At 36.0% G+C, this 22,112-nt stretch overlaps 2 protein-coding genes across 2 annotated transcripts; one reads left to right on the plus strand and one right to left on the minus strand.

Moving 5' to 3' along the window:
- Window positions 1–8,999: 8,999 nt before the first annotated feature.
- LOC137946709 (agamous-like MADS-box protein AGL80) lies at window positions 9,000–9,539 on the plus strand. Its single transcript, XM_068793023.1, has one exon. The coding sequence runs from the start codon at window positions 9,000–9,002 to the stop codon at window positions 9,537–9,539; it is 540 nt and encodes a 179-aa protein (XP_068649124.1).
- An 8,306-nt stretch (window positions 9,540–17,845) lies between these two features.
- LOC137946710 (agamous-like MADS-box protein AGL80) lies at window positions 17,846–18,532 on the minus strand. The gene has a single exon (XM_068793024.1). The coding sequence runs from the start codon at window positions 18,530–18,532 to the stop codon at window positions 17,846–17,848; it is 687 nt and encodes a 228-aa protein (XP_068649125.1).
- Window positions 18,533–22,112: the final 3,580 nt, after the last annotated feature.

Genomic DNA, 22,112 nt, shown 5'->3' on the forward strand with positions numbered 1-22,112 from the left:
GAGACTTTGGAAGGCGAATCACAACAACAGTTTTGGTCCCAGCTCCCTCTCCCTACTTCCAAGCTTTTCAACAAGTTTTGCCATCAGCAACTGAGAACACCCATTTCTCCTCTATAATCGACAATGATGATTCTCATAAATAGATATATGTGTCCAGAAAATGGTGGAGAAATAGGGGAGGCGGCATAGGGATCATGTAAAAGTTCTATGTCTAGACATGCTGATTTACACGACAAATTGAGGCTCTCCTACTACACTCTAGAAATGTCACTAATTAAGGAAAAGTGGTAAAATTCCATGTAGTTTTTTTCTAAAATAATAAAAATGAAATAAATTAACTAACAGTATTCGATTCAAATAAATTTCAGAGAATTCATCTCCCATGATTTCCTACTGAATCAAACCACTAAAATTTTCAAAAAACCAGAACAACTCGCAATATACGGAAATCAACAAAGAATTAGATTCTAGATATTGTATGGAAACAAGAGAATCTAGCATTTAACGTATAGAACTAAATAAGAACTACCGAATTAAATTTCTAACTTTCAAGAGTTTTACACATGCTCGTCTAGGTCGTGCCAGCCACAACAATAATTAACAACGTTATTGCGAAAAAAAGAAACTTACACATTTTATGGAAAGATAATCTCTAAGGAAAGCTTAATCAATCCCAGTTCATTGTAAGGTAGGGTTTGTTGAAGAAAAAAAAATGTAGAACCTCTAAATAGGTGGTTGTCATGAGTCCTTTTAGGGTCCATTCTCAGCCTCCTGTTTTGGAGCCGCTAGAATTTTTTGGTTTCAACATATCTCACCCAGTCGCTTACAAGTATTATTTTCAGGTTATTCATCTGACCTTAAGCTTATTGATGACAATTCTAGATTTGGATCATTGGGGGTTTTATATTGATTCAAAAATCACCTGAAAATTCATCAACCAAGTCGTCTGCATCAAAAGGTTTGACAGCACCGGTGCCATTGGATGGTCCAACTTGTTCATCAGCCTCCATGGTTTCCATGAAACAAGTCTGCTCTTTAAGGAACTCCACCATTGGAACCATCCTGCGGCTGTCATTGTTGCTTCCGATCCCTTCCTCAACTGATGCCTGCTGAACCGAATGAGTCTCCTTGCCTTTGAGATCGTTGATCCTCTCCTCTAGTGCATTGGCCTTTGCGTCGATCATCCTGGCCAAATCACTAAGATCTTGGCCGTTAAGATCATCAAGGCTTTTCCCACTGAGACACTGATATAAGAGGGTATCCAGGTGAAGGTCTTTGTTTCCATTCGCCATCTTCTTCGCTTGTTGCTCGAGTTTTTCAATCTTTTTCCTGAAAAACCCTTCCTGGTTCATCGTCCTCTTGATTTGATCCAGCTTGGGAAGAGACTTGAACTTTTCCAAAGTGCGGATGGCATCAGGGACGGACGGCCAGATATCAGGCTCTGGGTTGTCGGGATTGATCGCTACAACAGCCACCTCCACCCCACAGAGGGTGCTCAATTCGCTCACCTTCTTCAGTAAACCCTTTGTCCTCTTGCTGCATGCCACCCTCCTCGTAGAGTCGTTCAATATCCAAGCAAGTTTCACCTTCTTGCGTGCCATGAGTGGAGTAGGAAGAGGCAGATGATCTGCCGTTTCGAGTTTGAGGTTTGTCTTGAATGGTTTGAAAGGTCGCCTGGCTGTGGCATGCACAGGAAATCAGGAGGGGGTAAGTATCAGCATTAATCTTGAAAAGATGCCAACACCTGGCGTCGAGGTGTTCTAGAGTGGCCATTGGACTAGTTAATTGCGTAATAAATGGAGATTTACTTTCTTTAGGCTGGAAAATCTGTCTCTGTACATACATTTTTATGTAATGGAAACATAAAAGTTCAGTTATACAAGCTGTTGCCTCGTTCAGAAAGCACGCGCGGAGACCAGTTAATCTCATGAGGAGTGCTTTCTTCTTTGATCATTTAGAATGGGAAGAGAGGTTGACTCTCACAAGATTACCTTTGTAGCCTTCTTATTGTTGGTTCTCGTCAGTTCATGTTTAATTTCATAGTTTCATGAATTTGAAAAATAAAATGGACAAATTCCTGTTTTTGCTTAAAGTAAACATAATAAAATTTTTCTTGATGTCAAGTCCTGAAATTGATCTGCTCCAGAATTTGGTTATCTGATACATGTTTATACAGTCATGTTGTTGAAATTCAAAGTTTTTAGATGTCATCTTCTAAATTTTAGCAATAAAATAGAATTTATTGATTTTTTTTTGTAATTTTTGGACCTTCATTTCATTTGGTTTTGCTAAATTCCAAAATAGATTTATCTATTCATAATAAATAGTTTTTTGTATGTTGGGAATCAAGTTATATATATATCAAACTCCTCCAAAACTTCTCCAATAGTGAATTGCCTACATGAATTTCAAAGCTCCCAAGTTCTCCCACAGTGATTTAAAAACAGAGTCAAATCCTCAATAGGAGTCTAATCCTATCAATTTATGGAAAATAGGAGTAAGTCCATCAGACAAAAGGAGTCTAATCCTATCAATTTATGGAAAATAGGAGTAAGTCCATCAGACAAAAGGAGTCTAATCCCATCAATTTATGGAAAATATTAGACAAAAATATTTTAGAAGTGTTTATGACACTTACTTTGATTCCATGAAAAAAATAATAATTGAAAATTAAGGAGAGATATGAAGAAGAGAGCTCAAATGACTTTGGATTTTGAGGATTTAGCTATTTATACTTACTCATGAGTCATATTACTTGTCAAGATACATAACAACAAATTGTGGAAAAGCTAAGATCTATCTCGATTCATCCTAGGAGTGTCATAATTTCATTTTATATGCTTCCTAATTGAGATGAGTAGGAGTTCTAGCATGGATAAATCCACTAATGGACAAATTAAGTTGAGCAAGATAATTTCTTATTTAGACTCTTAGATAGAATCAAAAGCTAGCGAAATATCAAATATGCAATTTCCTTCTAAAATACTAGTTGGAATTTTCTTCTAAACAAAAACTCTAGATTCATTAATTAGACTATCATAAGATGTTGATAAGTATGAGGATAAAATTGACATTATCTCCTCATACACTGAACATTGCAACATTTCACTTTAAAAAGTTTTATTAAATATCTAAATATCACCATTCAAGAGATGTAAGAAATATCTGGGTATACAATTTTATTGCCCTTCAAAAATCTTGTTCATAACTTTATTTCAAGACAATTAGACTTCAATTGTACCCTTTTTTCTCAGTATGACTATTTGGCCTTAACGTTGGAACTTCCACTCTCTTTTTCCATGGCTGGCAGAGCCACATCTCCTTCATATCCCATAAGAAAGTTAATTTTCTTCTCCACAACTTTTGTCTTCGCATCAATCCTCTTGCTGATATCATCAAGATCTGCAATGGTTAAGTCTTCAATGTTTCTTCCTCCAAGGTATTGGTACATGAGGTGATCGGTTTCAATCTCCTTATCTTTCTTCTCTAACCTCTCCAATTGTCGCTCAAATTTCTCATTGGATTGCCTATATAATCCTTCTTGATCTAACATTTTCGTGCAATGATCACTCTGTGGAAGGCTTTGAAATTTGACGAAGGTGTCCGCTGCATCTCGGATAGAGGACCATACTTCCGGTTTTCCCTTGTAAGGGTTGTCAAGCACCACACTTACCCTCCACCCCGCAAAGGGTGCTTAGTTCACTCATCTTTTTGATCAAGCCTCTCTTCCTCTTCATGAAAGTAGCCTTCCTTCTCACATAATTAGCAATCCAAGCAAGAGTGACCTTCTTATGAGCCATTGAAGGTGATGACAAGACGAGAGTAGAATGAATAGAAAAGCAAAATGACTTGAACTTCCATTGCTTTAGAATACTTCTTCTTTTGTTTGTTTGTTGGGAATCGTGTTATATATCAAACTCATCCAAAACTTTGAGACATCCTTGCCTACACGAATTCCAAACCTCCCAAGTGCTCCCATAGCTCGTGAAAAAAGTTATTTTGCCAAAGGATTTCATTAAAAGCTAATAATTTCAATGCTTTGGTTTTAACATATGGTTTAAGTACTTGGTTTTTGGTTGGTGGAGGTTTGTTTACTGATTTTCATATCTTAATAGGCCCTAGTTTGCATATCATAATATGCCCTAATATTCATATTTGATTGATTGACATGAAAGTTTACCTGCATTTCTACCTTAGAGTTTTTAAATAGCTTTTAGTTAAATCTAATTAATTACAACTACTGAATTGCTGGTGAATTAACCTTAGCGTTGGTTGTAATATTCTATTTGAATTTGATTGTAATATTTGTCTATTAAGAGGCTTAATTATGATTTAATTAGATAATAAAATATCCTTCTCAATTGTAAACTAATCAAGACTCATGTAAGCTGATCGAGAGTTACTAAAAATCTATTAATTGGATCTAAGTGCTTGTACCTTCTAGCTATTGGCTATAAGTCCCAAGTGTTGGGTTGGTGTTGTAAACCTTTCGCAAGTTTTTAGTTGTCTATGTTGATTAGCTGACTTTAATGCATTTTTAATTCCAGGGTAAGGGCTATGTGTAGGGGTGGCATTGAATCAAGCCGAGCCTGAACCTGGCTATGTTTGAGCCGGGTTTGATTTAAATATTTTGAACTCGAGCCTAGCCTTGAGCCTAAAATTGTACTTGAGCTCCAACCCAATAATTTTAACCGAGTTTGAGCTCCAACCTATATTTAAAATTTGGTATAAAATACATGTCAAATAAATTGTATATAAAATTATGCATACATTTTACATAAAATTGGGCATAACCTCTACATATTAATGCTACATAAAACTATCTATACACTATGCATAAAATTATTTATAAAAATTGCATAATTATGTATAAATTTTATTCAATAATCACACACAAAAAATTTCTTTGAAAAATAACTCTAGTTTTGTCCATTTGTACTAAATCAGATCGTTCTGATTCAAGGACTGGAAAACTGGATCATTGAGACAGAGAAAAAAATTTAAAAAAATGGTTTTGGATGACTTAATCGCATGCCCATTTTTGTTTTTTCTTCGGAGCATGGATTCATACAGCAACAATTGTGAAACACTACCAATCTGTTCTTTTGAAAAACTTGAGTGGAGTTAGCATTAAGAGAGTACCTCAAACAATAAGAGGAAACAAATACTAATTTTTTTGTGGAGAGGTTTTCTACATGAAGGTTTGAGTTTTAATTTTCCTACAACTGGTATAAAGCTGTAGTAAATTAGGAAAAAGAAAAACTTTGGTGTAAAAACCTATGAATCTCGCACTTTGTTTACAGGATATACGAAACCTAATGACCACCGTGACCAGTCACGTGCCAAAGCCTATATATGATGGAACGCTTTAATACGAAGGGAGAATAGAGAACGAAGGCTGCTGGTTACGTACAAAAAGCCCTTGGAGACAGATGGGAAAGAGAGATGAGACAAAAACCAATTCAACGACAACTGCTACCGTTGGAGAATTTGGAAGGCGAATCACAACAACGATTTTGGTCCCAGTTTCCTCTCCCTACTTCCAAGCTTCTCAATAAGCTTCGCCATCGGCAACTGAGAACACCCGTTTCTCTTCTCTAATCGACAATGACGATTCTTAGAAACAGATATATGTGTCTAGAAAATGGAGGAGAAATAGGGGAGGCGGCATAGGAACCCATCGCGACTCTGATGTTGTTAAGTAGTGCAATATTGAAAGTTGAGGGACTTGAAAGGGCTTAACGATTGCTTATCTTTAAAGTTTGAAGTCAATAGGAGCAATCATCAACTAACTAAAGAGGGAGCTGAGGAGAGTAATTAGAGTAAAGGGCATTTTCATAAGAAAATATATGGTAACGAGTCAACTCACGAGGAATGGTAATTCGTAAATTCCTCCAATTTCAGCAATGAATTGTCAAACTCATATTGAACAACAATTTTCTTGCTCATAAAATAAACACACCCGTCATAGAGTAGAAAATAAAAAAAAAATCCAAAATCTCCTTCCGAGACCTATAAAACCACTTCTTTAATGAAATTACAAAATAAAGCTTATCCAAGAGAGATCTTTCTTTTTAGAAATAGGAGAAATTAAGTGTTTATTTGACATGGGATTTCATTTTATTTATACATAATTTATATAAATGGATAATGTAATAAAAAAATCACTTTAACATGGACCCATACCTCTTAGATGAGACCTAGTTACAAATCAAGCTAATATGGACCTACACGTGTGAAATAGGACCCATAATTCTTCAAATTGGTAGACCCATAATTTAATCTTTTCGATTGATTTGGTAATATATTATAAGATTTAAGGTATAAATAGGTATTTTAATAAATTACCTCTAAAATATGTCTTATAATATTATAATTATTTATTATGATACTGATAATACAAGGGTATATTTTAATAAGTTTAGTATTTTTATGATTCTACTTTTTAAGAGTTGTTTATAATTATTCTAGTATTTACCTTTAAATATTTGTTTACTTTGATTATAATTAGGAATTCTAGTATGTGTGCAACTGGTACTTAGGTAGTTTAGTTTCATTATGATTCTCCGCCATTCCTTTATTATAAATAGAGGCCGAATGTAATCAAATTAAACAAGTCAATACATTATTTCTCTTTTCCATGAATTCAACTTGGCATCAGAGTAGATTCTATGAGTGACTCAGTCTACCCATAGAGATTATGTTATCTTTTTCTTATCTATCATCTGTATTAGTTTAGGTTTGTGTTATTCTTTTCCTTTGTCATTAATTTTTTCCAGTCCCAGTATTATTTTTTTCCTTGACATTCACATCTCCATAGTACACTTTGTATACTACAAATTATCTATTGACAAAACGGACTTTGAGTCTATTTTCCAATGTGAAAGGAATTTTATCCATCAAAGTTCTTTACAAAGATAAAATAACATTTGAATCAACAAAGGATAGATAGCAGGAAAGGTTTAGGGTTTAGGGTTCAAGCAATAACAAATTGCTTAATTGTTCAAGGCATTTTACACTATCAAGAATGAGCATTTATATGGAGAATTGAATCTCTATTTATGCTATCAAGAATGAGAATTTATATGGAAATTAAATCTCTATTTATATTATCAAGAAAGATAATTTATATGGATTTTAAATCTCTACGAGTCTAGTTTCTAACCCAACAAATCATTTCTCAATTTGATGTCTTTAGAGAGAGAGATATCAACGTTAGAAGGCTCCTCCTCAAAGATATTCCTTTATGTTTTAATTATGGTAGTTTTTCCTTTAGTATAAAAATTCTAAGCTCCAAATTTATGTTTTTTTAATTGCATGCCTCATCAATTTACAAGCATGCACATCTGAGTCCTTTCTTCTCTATCAAAATCACGTTTTACATGTACCATATAGGAGCCATACTTGTCAAACTTTATGTTTATTTTTTTCTCCATCCATTACTTTTAGTTTCTATGCCTGAAATTCACTCATATATGAAAGAAAATTCCTTTGAATTTCCTCTTGAAAAAACTTTTTTTCTGGACAAAATTAACTTGTTTCCCAGATGAAACCGTAAATTAGGATTTAAGGTCATCCCAAAAGAGCAATAAGAGAGAAGGGTCTATTTCTAAAAAAAAAAATATACGGAGTTTTTTTTATTTAATTTTTGTCGTTAGCTCTTAGCATAAGCAAGTTCTTTTATTCACCTCCATTTATTGCCCTTATGCGTTCTTGAGCTTCCACCAAAACTTACTTTTTAGGGGTCAACTGTGGTAAGCCTTTTGCTCCCACTCAATGTTACTTCCTTTAAAATAATTTCAAAAGGCATGATAAAAATTTAGTCTTATTAGTTGTTTCATCCCTTTGTTTGTCTCAAGACTGGCCACTTTGATTAATCTATTGATATAATGATTTCCTCCTTGTTTTTTTGGAAGTATGACTGTTGCATTGTCGCCACTTACCCTATGGAAGTAGACACCCTAATTCAAAACAAACGGGAGCAATAATAATAAACGCTGAAGAAAGGAAATGGCAAGCATGGAAATACATAACAAGATTTATATAGGTTCGCCTCAAGGTAAGACTTCGTCATGTCTTCTGTCACTCATTTTTATAGGTAGTTACTGCAACAATGAAAGACAGGATGTAGTCTCACCTTGAGGGGAACCTGTATAAATCTTGTTCTGTATTTCCGTGCTTGCCTTTTCCTTTATTTCATATTTATTATTATTTTTCTCGTTATTTTGGAATTAGGACGTCTAATTCCTAAAAAATATAAGATGAAGAATTGGCATCTACTAAGAATTTTTTTAACCAATAAAGATTGAAGACCAAGATTGAAAATTGTTTTCAATTCTTTTACTTCAGGGATATGACTCCTTTTTGCCTAATGGTTTCAACTCCTATTGATGGGCCAACTTCTTTTTTTGTTTTAAAACTCTTTATAGCTGAAGTTTGTCTTTTTTCTCTTTCTTCATGTTGGAAGGCTCGATTCCAATATATGGAGTCAATTCCTTTTTCAAAAATGTTTGAAGTTTCTTTATTTTCCAAAAAAAATACTCGTAGGCCAATGTTAAGTGTTTCAATTTGCTATCATCAAAATCTAGGCAATCTTTAGCCTCAACACTTGTAAAAGGGAGAAACGGACCCCATTAATGAGGTGGGGCTCACTTCCCCTATAGAAGCAAGACTCCAGAAATATGTCAGAGCGTCCACTCCTTGCTTACATTTCTACCTTCCTAAATGACTACTCAAATAAAGACTAAGATGACTTGTCAAAATGAGATAACGGCTATAACGTAGCTTCATGTTAATTAGTACCAGCAAATATTTGTCAACTAAAGTGATTTCCTACTTAAAAATGGCAAATTCATCATCACACAATAAATTTGCTTTTCTATTTTGACAGCTAAATGTACCTTGCCATGAGTTGGTTACTTCTATATATTCAAAAACAATGGATGTTCAAGACATCTTGCTCTCCTATTCATCCTACTCTCGTCTTGTCATCACCTTCCATGGCTTGTAAGAAGGTCACTCTTGCTTGGATTGCTAATGATGTGATAAGGAAGGCTACTTTCATGAAGAGGAGGAGAAGCTTGATCAAGAAGGTGAGTGAACTAAGCACCCTTTGCGGGGTGGAGGTAAGTGTGGTGCTTGACAACCCTTACGAGGGAGAACCAGAAGTATGGTCCTCTATCCCAGATCCAGTGGACACAGTCCTCAAATTTGAAACCCTTCCACAGAGTAATCGTTGCAAGAAAATGTTAGATCAAGAAGGATTGTATAGGCAATCCAATGAGAAGCTTGAGCAACAATTGGAGAGGTTAGAGAAGAAAACTAAGGAGGTTGAAATTGATCACCTCATGTACCAATACCTAGGAGGAAGAAACATTGCAGACTTAACCATTGCAGATCTTCATGATATCAACAAGAGGATTGATGTGAAGACAAAAGCTGCGGAGAAGATGATTAACTATCTTAAGGGATATGAAGGAGAGGTGGCTCTGCCGGCCATGGAAAAAGAGAGTGGAATTTCCAAGGCTAAGGCCAAATAGTCATACTGAGAAAAAGGGTACAATTGAAGTCTAGTTGTCTTGAAATAAAGTGATGTACTAGATTTTTGAAGGGCAATAAAATTGTATACCCATATCTTTCTTGCATCTCATGAATGGTGACATTTAGATGTTTAATAAAGCTTGTTAAAGTGAAATGTTGCAATGTTAAGTGTAAAAGGAGATAATGTCAATTTTATCCTCATACTTATTAACTTCTAGTGATTGTCTAATTAGTGAATCTAGAGTTTTTGTTTTGAAGAAATTCGTCAACTAGTATTTTAGAAGGAAATTACATATTTGATATTAATCTAGCTTTTGCTTCTATCTAAGAGCCTAAATAAGACATTATCTTGCTCGACTTGCTTAATTTGTCCATTATTGGATTTATCCATGATATAACTCTTACTCATCTCAATCAGGAAGCATCTAAAATGAAATTATGACACTGCTAGGATGAATCAAGATAGATCTTAGCTTTTCCACAATGTGTTATTATGTATCTTGACATGTAATATGTAAAAGTACATGACTCGTGAGTAAGTATAAATAGCTAAATCCTCAAAATACAAAGTCATTTGAACTCTCTTTTTCATCTCTCTTCTTACTCTTCATTTATAATTTTTTTTCTTCACGGAACCAAAGTAAGTTCCATAAACATTTCTAAAATGTTTTTGTCTAATATTTTCCTTAAATTGATGGGTTGAGCATTTTTTTCATTCCTTCTTTTCCAATATTTTAATCAATAATTGACTTATACTTCACATCCAATCATTATAACCTATTTTTGAAGTGAATAAATCAAGATTTAGAGTTGGAATAGTTTTGGATATTCAAATCTGAAATCAAAACAACAAGAGAAAGAAGGCAACTAGTGTAAAATATGTGATACCCGACCACTTGCTTGCTTGGTTTATATGAAGGAGTGCGTCCAACTTCGCAAGCATTACACTTTGACATGAATATATCCAATTTCACACCCATTACAGTCGCCATAAAAAAAACTTTACTTCTACGTTGTGAGTCATATACTTTATGCATTGCACTATTATATGTATGACTAGGTTGCAAATCCACATCCAATCAAGATAACCACAATGGAGGTTTTCTCTTGTGACCCACATTCAAATTTCTACAGGCAAGCATATCCAAATGATTATATAACATCTAATCTAGCTTTGTAATACCATTTCAATACTAAACTAGGTCATTTAATGTTTCAACTCTTGAATATTGTGGTGGAAATTCAACCTAATATTTATTAACTTCTTTATCTACTTTTGAAATTAAAATAAATAGGAACATTTCATTAATGATGTCCAAATTTCATTTTCTTTTGTTAGTCAACACTTCCCTCAAATGGTTAGTTTAGTTTTTCACAAAACTAAATAGAACATATAGTTTACATTCGCCTAAAGCTCCAAATATTTACTTCACTTGGAAGGGGATAAACTAGGAAAGCTGATTTTCAAGAATGGCATGATGGTTGGCAATGATGAGTATGTAATCACGAAATACAACATGGTTTTCTTGTGAGGTAAATGTGGTACGTCCAAGCAAACATGAACTCCCATTGAAGAGTTTTTATTTACACAATTACCTTATTAAAAATATGTTTAATTAATTATCAACTTAAAATTTTACATAATAAAAATTAAAATAATAGAAATGGTAAATTGAGCTATCTATACTTTTTTGTAACTGGGGTTTGACTCCTTTTTTTCTTTAATGCTTGCATTTTCGGCTCAACTCCTATGATTGGACTTGACTTCTTTCTTCTTTGTAGGATTAGGATTAGATTCCTTTTACCTCACGGACTTACTCTTATTGAGGGCTTGACTCTGTTTTCAAAAATGTCTAAAGTTCCTTTCTTTTCTACAAAAAAGTTAACTCATAGGCCAATATGATGTGGCTGAGTTTATTATGATCAATATTCAAGCACTTAGAGCAATCTTGAGCCTCAATTTCAACATCTACATGAGGTATAAGGGTGAAACAAGACAACATAGTTTGATATTCATACATATAAGTTTTTTTTGGAAAAAATATATTTTTGGGAGGTTGAAGGTTTCAGCCTAATGGAAAATTTCTTTTATGAGGCAAAAATAATAATTGTAAAGAGTTATTGATTAACTTCACATGGGAGGTTGAAGGTTTCATCCTAATGGAAAATTTCTTTTATGAGGCAAAAATAATAATTGTAAAGAGTTATTGATTAACTTCACATTGTAGACAATTTATTTTTTCTACAAGTATTACAAATTAGTATTTTAAAATTAATTGGTATACTTATATTTCAGAAGAATTTGATGAAACTTAATATACATAAATTTTGCCCATGGGTCCCACTTGATGGGTGTTTATATGGAATTGGATTCTTAATGAAGGTGAACACCTCTATATAAAGTGTGAATTTGAGAGGAAAGTTAAAAAATAAATTTAAACCTCGAAGGTATCTATGGCCCTATTAGTGCGCAGCGTAAGTGAAATGTATTTCACTTACGTTGGGTAAAATATGCCAAAGGCTGTTAGTGCGTAGCGTAAGTGTAGGGGGAACGTACAATACAAATGTATTTCACTTTCCCCTGTTTTAGGCATAATGGGAGGGAAAGTGAATTTAGAGGGGTTAAGATCTGAATTCACTCTCTGTCTCTCAATTACATCGGACTCGGGCTGTCGGGAAGGAAGGCTCTGTCGAACGAGGGCTTTAGTGAATTTTTTTTTCTCTCGCTCGCAACCGACCTTCGCCGATTTCAATTGCCCTCTGTGCGACCTTTCTCCGGCGCTCGACTCCCTGCCTCTCGTCGTCCCCAACACCAACGACCTCTCCCCTCTTTGCAACCTCTTCGGCTTCTCTCTCACTCGCGACCTTCGACGATTTCAGTCGCCCCCTCTGCGACCTCTCCCCGACGCTCGACTCTTTTCCTCTCGCTATCCCCTGCATCGATGACTTCTCTCCTCTCTCTACGACCTCCGTAATTCATTCCACTCGCTGCATCCTCTGTTATTCATTCCACTAGCTGAGCAAGGAAGACGAGCTACAATAACTCGTTTTAAATAATTATTATTATTAATTTTTCCTTTTAAATAACAATTGTTATTATTTATTTTCTGTTTTATTTTTTTATAATTTTTTTTCTATTTTTTATTTTACATTCATATTTGGGACTTTTTCATTATGCAATACATAGTATTTAATTACTTCCCAATTTTATTTTTTAATTATAAAGTATAATTAAAACTAATAATTTATTTTTATTTTCTTTCGTTCTTTTTAAAATAATTTTAACTTTGGGTCAAGTGGAGTTCTAAACACTCAACCTATTCTCGAATCATATTTTTAAGAACTCAACTTTACCCCCAACCCTTAACCTTAAACCCCTACTTCTAATTTGACAAAAAAAAAAAAAAAACTAAAACAGGAACTAGATCCACCCTGTTTTCCCACCCTAATTTGAAAAGTATTTTGTGTGTTTTATTTTTGTATATACAATCTTAATTTTTTTATATTAAATAAGTGATTGAGTTATATTTGTAAAATTTTATTTTTATTATTACGATGTTTGTGTAGTACACTGTGTAGTACGATGTTTGTTTAATTATTTCATATTTAGATATTATAAAATTAAAATTTTAATAATATAAATTAATCATTTATTTAATTTTTATATTTGATATATTTTATTTATTAAATAATATTAATTTATTTTTCTGAAAGTCAGATATATCAAAATATTTAATTTAATAAATAATTTATCTGCACTTGATACCACACTTTCCATTGTGTACACTAATACAAACAAGTACTTTACACTGCACTTTCTATTGCGCACACTAACACAAACAAGTACTTTACATTCCCTCTCACTTTCCCTATGGAAAATACTTTACATTCCCTCTCACTTTCCCCCTGAACTTACATTGTGCACTAACCCCCCCTATAGCTGCTAAGCTGAGGAATCTCATAACTATATAAACATGTATTGAAAAGGTCAGATCACCAAACTCTTAACCTGATAAATTTCGGGACTTGTCATCAAGAAAAAAATTAATCTGTTTACTTTAAGAAAAAACAAGAATTTATTCGTTTTATTTTTCAAAATTTATGTCTTAATTGCATGCCTCATCAACTTACAAGCATGCATCATATAGCAGCCATGCATGTGAAAGTTTCTTTCTTTTTTCTCCAGCCATTACCTTCAGTTTGTAAACCTAAAATTCACTCCTATATAACAATTCATTTGCATTTCCTCTTGAAAAACCATTTTTCTGGACAAAATTAACTTGTCTCCTACATGAAACCATAAATTAGGATTTGAGGTTGTCCCAAAAGTGAAATAAGAGAGAAGAAGGGTCTATTTTTCAAAAAAAAAAAAAAATCTATTGGAGATTTCACTTTTATTTTATTAACTTTTTTGTTGTTAGCTCCTAGCCTAAGTTCTCTTATTAAACTACCTTTATTGCCTTTATGTGTCCTTGAACTTCCACCAAAAAATTCCTTTTTTTTGGGGTCAATTGTGGTAAGCTTTTTTCTCCCAATGAATGTTATTTCATTCCTTTAAGAAACTTCATAAGGAATGATACAAATTTAGTCTTATAAGTTGTTTCATCCCTTTGTTCGTCTCAAGACTAGCAACTCAGATTAATTTATTGATTTGATGATTGCCTCCTTGTTTTTTGGAAGTATGAGTGTTGCATTATCGACACCTTCCATTTCAAGTACGTGTGTTACAATCTTTGTGTTCATCTAGTATTTCTTCCATTTATCTTCTTTTATTTCATCATTTAAGAGCAATGTTGGTAGATCCACTACTTTTAAAGAACAAGAGTGCATCCAATGTCCAGCTTAAGTCAAATCTATAATCTTCTCCCAAGAGGTATTTTTGTTTAAACTACCTTTTAAAAGTGACTAGTCGCTGTTTGTGCCCTAAAATTTGACCTTTGGTTCCCTTTATTGAAATCAAGTGGAGTTTTTTTTCTTTCCAAATTTAGACCCTTTTTTACTGATATATGGAGTCTTATCATTTGGCTATGTATGAATTTTCTCCCATATTTGTTTTATCCAAGCTATGTCTTTATGTCCTTTATATCCCGAGTTTGAGGAAAGTAAAAGAAGAAATACAAGAAAGAGGTATTTTATTCCACATATAATGGTAATTTTTTAAGTGGTTAAAATATCCAATAAAGGGAGAGAACATAAGATGAAGAATTGGCATGTATGAAGAATTATTTTAACCAATGGAGATTGAAGACTAAGATTGAAAATTCTTTTCAATTCTTCTATCCTAGGGATAGGACCCCTTTTTGCCTAATGGGTTCAACTCCTACTGAGGGGTCAACTCCTTTTTTCTTTTAAAACTCACTATAGCTAAAGTTTGACACCTTTTTTTTTTCTCTTCCTTCATGTTGGAAGGCTCGGTTCAAATATAAGGAGTTGGTTCCTTTTTCAAAGTGTTTGAAGTTTCTTTGTTTTCCAAAAAAAAAATACTAAGGCCAATGTTAAGTGTTTCAATTTGCTATAATCATAATTCCGGTAAAATTTTGAGCCTCAACACCCATACAAGGGAGAAATGGACACCAGTAAAGAGGTGGGCCTCACTTCCCCTTTGGTAGCGGGACTCAAGAAATATGTCAAAGCATCCACTCCTTGCTCTCATTTCTACCTTCCTAAATGACTAAGATGACCTGTCAAAATGAGATAACGACTATAATGTAGCTTCATGTTAATTAGTACCAGGTCATATTTGTCAACTAAAGTGATGTTCTACACTTGAAAACAGCAAATTCATCATCACACAATAAATTTACTTTGCCATTTTGACCGCTAAATGTACCTTGCCAAAACCTGGTTACATCTGTATATTCTAAAGCAATGGAAGTTCAAGACATTTTGCTCTCCTATTCATCCTACTCTCATCTTGTCATCACCTTCCATGGCTCGTAAGAAGGTCACTCTTGCCTGGATTGCTAATGAGGTGAGAAGGAAAGATGCTTTCAAGAAGAGGAGGAGAGGCTTGATCAAGAAAGTGAGTGAACTAAGCACGCTTTGCGGGGTCCATGTAAGTGTGGTTCTTGACAAATATCCCAGATGCAGTGGACACCATCCTAAAATTTAAAAGCCTTCCACAGAGTTAGCGTTGCACGAAAATGTCATATAAAGAAGGATCTATAGGCAATCCAATGAGAAGCTTGAGCAGCAACAGGAGGTTAGAGAAGAAAAATAAGTAGATTGAAACTGATCTTCTCATGTACCAATGCCTTGGAGGAAGAAACATTGCAAACTTAACCATTACAGATCTTGATGATATCAACAAGAGTGTTGATGTGAAGACAAAACCTATGGAGAAGAGGATTCACTTTCTTAAGGGATATGAAGGAGAGGTGGCTCCGCTGGCCATGGAAAAAGAGAGCGGAAGTTCCAAGGCTACGGCCAAGTAGTCATACTGAGAAAAAGGGTACACTAGAAGTCTAGTTGTCTTGAAATAAAGTGATGAACTAGATTTTTGAAGGAAATAAAATTACATACCCGTATCTTTCTTACATCTCATGAATGGTGGCATTTAGATATTTAATATAGCTTGTTAAAGTTAAATCTTGCAATGTTAAGTGTAAGAGGAGATAATATTAATTTTATCCTCATACTTATTAACATCTAGGTTTTGTTTTGAAGAAATCTATCAACTAGTATTTTAGAAGGAAATTGAATATCTGATATATCGCGAGCTTTTACTTCTATATAAGAGCTTAAATAAGACATTATCTTGCTCGACTTGCTTAATTGCCATCGTCGTCCTACCCTTGAACACTCCGGCGAATCTTCAATAGACACAAGCCTCCATGAGCAAATGACCATGGCCGGACGACAGACAAGGAAGTACTATACACATCTGGCATCGCCAGCAAAGGCACGGTTTGATAACTCTAAGCTTCGACGCATCACATCCAGAGCCTTGAAATCAGTTTCCACGTTCTTGAAGAGGAAGGTGAATGCATGGTTTGGCGGGTTCGATGGAGCTCATTTGAATGCCTCTGGAGCTGGAAGCGCTCACTCCGTGTCAAACGAGCCATATTTCTCCTTCCCTTTTAAAGTCCTCCTCATCCTTTTAACCCATTTCTCTCTGGTTCTCTCCGAGCAAAAGAAGCCGAGCTTAGTACTAAACCATATTAAGGTTTCCTGTAACTTTGACAAGGAAAATGTCATCACAACTTATCCTGAATATGGCTTCGACCGTTGGAGGGTGTGTTAGAGAGAGAACATAAGAAAGCGATTGGGGTTATGCTCCTCTATTCATTCACATGATGCATTCTAATATGTTTCCAGGACTATTTAACAAAATTGACTCTTCATCCTATGTAGAATGAAACTGCTCCTACAGGAATCTCCTACATACACACCAGTTCTTCTTATTCTATTCTGTGGGGTTCAACTCAGGTCCCTAATGGGATTATTTTAAAATAACTTTCACTAATCTTGGGTCATTTGAAGCTCTTTATCTAGACATGCTGAATGCAATGGTTATTAAGGACTCGATGGCACAACAAATTCAGGCTCATCATCTGGACACTGGAAATGTCACTGAAAAAGGCAATGTGGTGCTACTGTTTGTATGATAATTAATTAAGGCACAGTTTGTAAAATAACATTAGTAAAAAATGAAATAAACTAACAAATAACATTTAAGCTAGATAAAATTTCAGAGAATTCTACTCCCATGATTTCCTGCTAAAACAAACAGATAAAAATTGTCACAATACCAGATCCAACTTGACAAGATTAAAAAATTAGCCGATGTTTTGATTATAGATATTGTATAGAACAAGAGAATCTTGCTTTGACATATAGAACTGAATAAGAACTACCAAATTGTATCCATACGATGGAAAACATACACAAGTTCTTATTCATTTGGAGATCAACTCTATTTTGAATTGGCAGCGTGAAGTTAATTTCTTAAATAAAAAAAAATTAACCGACAATATACGGAAATCAACCGACAATTAGATTCTAGATATTGTACGGAAACAAGAGAATCTAGCTTTTAACATATAGAACTAAATAAAAACTACCAAATTAAATTTCTAAATTTCAAGAGTTTGACACGTGCTCGTCTAGGTCGTGCCAACCACAACAATGATTAACAACGTTATTGCGAAAAAAAGGAGCTTACACATTATATGGAAAGACAATCTCTAAGGAAAGCTTAATCAATCCCAGTTCATTGTAAGGTAGGGTTTGTAGAAGAAAAAAAAATGTAGAACCTTAAGCTTATTGATGACAGAATTTGGGTCATTGGGGGTTTTCTATTGATTCAAAAATCACCTGAAAATTCATCAACCAAGTCACTAGCATCAAAAGGTTTGACAGCACCGGTGCCATTGGATGGTCCAACATGTTCATCAGGCTCCATGGTTTCTATGAAACAAGTCTGCTCTTTAAAGAAATCCACCATTGGAACCATCCTGCGGCTGTCATTGTTTCCAATCCTTTCTTCAACTGATGCCTGCTGAACCGAATGAGTCTCCTTGCCTTTGAGATCGTTGATCCCCTCCTCTAGTGCTTTGGCCTTGGCGTCGATCATCCTGGCCAAATCACAAAGATCTTGGCTGTTAAGATCATCAAGGCTTTTCCCACTGAGACACTGATATAAGAGGGTATCCAGGTGAAGGTCTTGGTTTCTATTCGCTATCTTCTTCGCTTGTTGGTCGAGTTTTTCAATCTGTTTCCTGAAAAACCCTTCCTGGTTCATCGTCCTCTTGATTTGATCCAACTTGGGAAGACACTCGAACTTTTCCAAAGTGCGGATGGCATCAGGGACGGACGGCCAGGTATCAGGATCTGGGTTGTCGGGATTGATCGCTACAATAGCTACCTCCACCCCACAGAGGGTGCTCAATTCGCTCACCTTCTTCAATAAACCCTTTGTCCTCTTCCTGCATGCCGCCCTCCTCGTGGAGTCGTTCAATATCCAAGCAAGCTTCACCTTCTTGCCTGCCATGAGTGGAGTAGGAAGAGGCAGATGATCTGCCGTTTGGAGTGAGGATTGTCTTGAATGGCTTGAAAGGTCGCTTGGCTGTAGCATTCACAGGAAATCAGGAGGGGGTAAGTATCAGCAATAATCTTGAAAAGATGCCAACACCTGGCGTCGAGGTGTTCTAGAGTGGCCATTGGACTAGTTAATTGCGTAATAAATGGAGGTTTACTTTCTTTAGGCTAGAAAATCTGTCTCTGTACATACGTTTTCATGTATCGGAAACATAAAAGTTCAGTTATACAAGCTGTTTCCTCGTTCAGAAAGCACGCGCAGAGACCAGTTAATCTCATGAGTACTTTCTTCTTTGATCATTTAGAATGGGAAGAGAGGTTGCCTCTCACAAGCTTACCCTTGTAGCCTTCTTATTGTTGGTTCTCGTCAGTTCAAGTTTAATTTCATAGTTTCATGAATTTGGAAAATAAAATCTATAAATTCCTGTTTTTTTCTTAAAGTAAACATATTAAAATTTTTCTTTATGACAAGTCCCAAAATTTATCTCCTTCAGATTTTGGTGATCAGACCTTCTCGATACATGTTTATACTGTTGGATGTTGAACTGAACAACATAAGAGGATGAACTGAACGACAAACTGTTGGATGTTGAACTGAACAACATAAGAGGATGAACTGAACGACAACTTTACATTTGTGTAAGGGTGGTATTTATACAATTTAGAATAAAGAAGATAATATTTACATGATAAGATAAATACATCATGGGATAAATCCAATGGGATCTTATCTGATAACTGATGGAATTATGCTTATCCCTTATCATGCCCCCTCAAGATAGGTCACTTGTTAGAGGGACCAATCTTGTCTCGTAGCAACTGAAACCGTGAATTTGGCAGTGGCTTTGTAAGGATATTTGTTTTGAGGGTTCTTGGAAGCAAAAAGATGGGAAGAGCAGCGACACTAATAGCCGGGAAGAGCAGTGGCACTGATAAAGGCTTGGGTGGACAAAATCGCATCATCCGATGAGAATAGTGGCACTGGTATCAGCGAGGGCAGATAAAATCGCATCGTTCGATGAAGAGATGTGGAAAAGTAGTAGCATTGGTAGCGGATGGGCCGTACGATATCGCATCGTCCGGAGAAGAGATGTGGAAGAGCTACGGCACTGGTAGCAACTGGGGTATACAAAATCATATTGTCCGAAGAAAAGATGTGGAAGAGCAGTGACACTGGTAGCAGGTGGGGTGGATGAAATCACATAGTTCGATGAAGAGATGTGGATGGGCAGTGGCACTAGTAGTGGATGGGCTGAAGAAATTGCATTGTCCATAGAAAGAACAATGGTACTAGTAGCGGCTAGGGTTGACAAAATTGTCACGTCCAGTAAAGAGAAGTGGAAGGGCAGCGGTTGGGGCGGACAAAATCACATCATCTGGGAAGAATAGGTTTTTTTTCTTCGCACGTGCAACTTCACATGTTGCACATGTACTTGCGTTGGACGAGGCATCGAGAGGAGAGGGTGGATGGGCTGACCATGATCGACAGTTGGTACGGTGGACGGCAACAATAACGACGAAGGTGAAGCTCCATGGCGATGGCATCATTGGCGAAGGTAGAGGATGGTCTAGGTGCTTGTACCTTGTAGCTATTGGCTATAAGTCATAAGTGTTGGGCTGGTGTTTATTATGCACGCAATAACATTACTATTTTAGTTGTTTTTTTAAATTATTTTATTTATTTAGGTTTTAGGCCACATGGGTATTTCTGGAAAATTTTATTTATAGGGGTATTTTTGTAATATTTTATCTTAAACCTTGTAAGGGTGAACCCTATTTAAGAGGTAAGAGTAATGAGAAAATCAAGCATTGATCTAGGTTAAATAAAGGTTTGGAGTTCTCCTCAACGAGCTCAGGGTGTGCGTTTTCCTTAACGAACTTAGGCTTTTCAAGCTTCCCTTTGGCTTAATTTTCATCTTTTTCTTTTTCCTCCCTACGAATCCATGTGTTAGATCCGGGACCATAACAGCTGGTATCAAAGCGGGATTACAATGACCAACTCGCTACTGCCGCAGAAACGGTCAAACGACCTCAAATCTCCGAGCACGACACAAAAGAGGCTGCAGACACTATTTTGGACGGGCAGAAGGGCCAAGCACCAGGAATTTCTTCTAACATACATCACCACTAGGAATCTACCTTTCGGCTTGGAGGGATTGGCGAGCAGAACACAACAGCTAATAGACAAAGCTCACTTCCTTGTACATCAAAGAACAATCATGAGGGTGACTTCGGAGTACTGCAACGCTTTACTTCTACCAAAAAATTGGAAGGAGAAATCAAACATGCCTGTGGTAGATGCAACTCCTATGACAGGGTCGAGCAGCAGCTGACCAGCTTGGAGGGTCCTAGTGTTATGCCACTTGTTGTCCAACGCTTGCAGTCCGGAACAGCTGGCCAGCTCAACAACAGGGCAATTTCTGGGAACTACGTCTGCTATGGGAGGAATATTCCGGGGCAATGGTACAAGATGGATGATAGCGTGTATTTGAACTGGATGGATGATAGCCACCACATATGCTATTTTGGGAGATGTGGAGATGTTTGGCATACATCCCCACTGTCAACCTTGATGACAAGCTCATTCTCCAGGAGGGGTGTAATCTTATGAACCCAATAGTGGGTTGAGTTAGGCAGAAACACCATGGTTGAGGTTTCAGGGGACATGCTGCATTTTGCCAATGAGGCAACCGTTGGGGCAGATCCCACAAAGGTTGTTAATGTTGAAACAAAAGTTACAAGTGGCATCGGTGATAGTTCAACTTGTTGTTCGGTTGCTTATTCGTATTGGGGTATGCTACAACAAGTGATACAACTAGCGTCACAAAAAAAAAATTCTTCTCTCGTTGGATGCTTGATAGATGCCATATTCTAACATGAGAACTAGGTTAATTATAATAGAATAACCTTTATAATTGTGTTATAGGTGGTTATTTATCGGGTTTCAAATGAAATGAGTATTTATTGAATTTGGCATTAATCACTGTCGATATTGCATATTTTTCTCTCCTGAATTATATTTCATTGTTTTTAAGGTTTATTTCTTCCTGAAATGCTTTTTATAGATTCAATTATGGAATTTCAAGAGAATTTTGGTGGAGAAGGAGATATTTACCAAAATGCCCTTTGTGAAATGGAGGTGATTTTTAGGGCAAATCGTTTTAAAACAAGAAAAACTGGTATTAAAGGAAGGAGGGAGCGTCGAACGAAGGGGGGGGGGGGGGTGCGTCAAGAGAAAAGAGAGGACCGAAAACAGGGGAGGACCCAAGAGGAGTCTCCCACCGTTGTTCGGGGAGGACCCAAGAGGAGTCTCCCACCGTCGTTCGCCGAGCCACTGCCTTTCGCCCCGCCACCGTCGTCCACCATCGTCCACCGCCGTCTAGAAACCGAGAACAAACCCGAGGAGAGCTCGAGAGAGTCTCCATCGGGGTGATTTCGACAGTGCTATTTTCTGCTCGCCAGGCTGGGAGGGGATCCGAGAGGGCTTCTCCGGTGCCAATTCCGCTTTCTGACCATCCTCCGACATCTATTAC

Source organism: Aristolochia californica, unplaced genomic scaffold (genome assembly GCF_029961685.1).
Source record: "Aristolochia californica isolate CCGP_79_NKW_82.1479 unplaced genomic scaffold, dmAriCali1.0.hap1 SCAF_12, whole genome shotgun sequence".
Lineage (NCBI taxonomy): Eukaryota > Viridiplantae > Streptophyta > Magnoliopsida > Piperales > Aristolochiaceae > Aristolochia > Aristolochia californica.

Coding starts and splice junctions, on each gene's coding strand:
- LOC137946709 (XM_068793023.1), top strand. CDS start 9,000: ATGGCTTGTAAGAAGGTCACTCTTGCTTGGATTGCTAATGATGTGATA.
- LOC137946710 (XM_068793024.1), bottom strand. CDS start 18,532: ATGGCAGGCAAGAAGGTGAAGCTTGCTTGGATATTGAACGACTCCACG.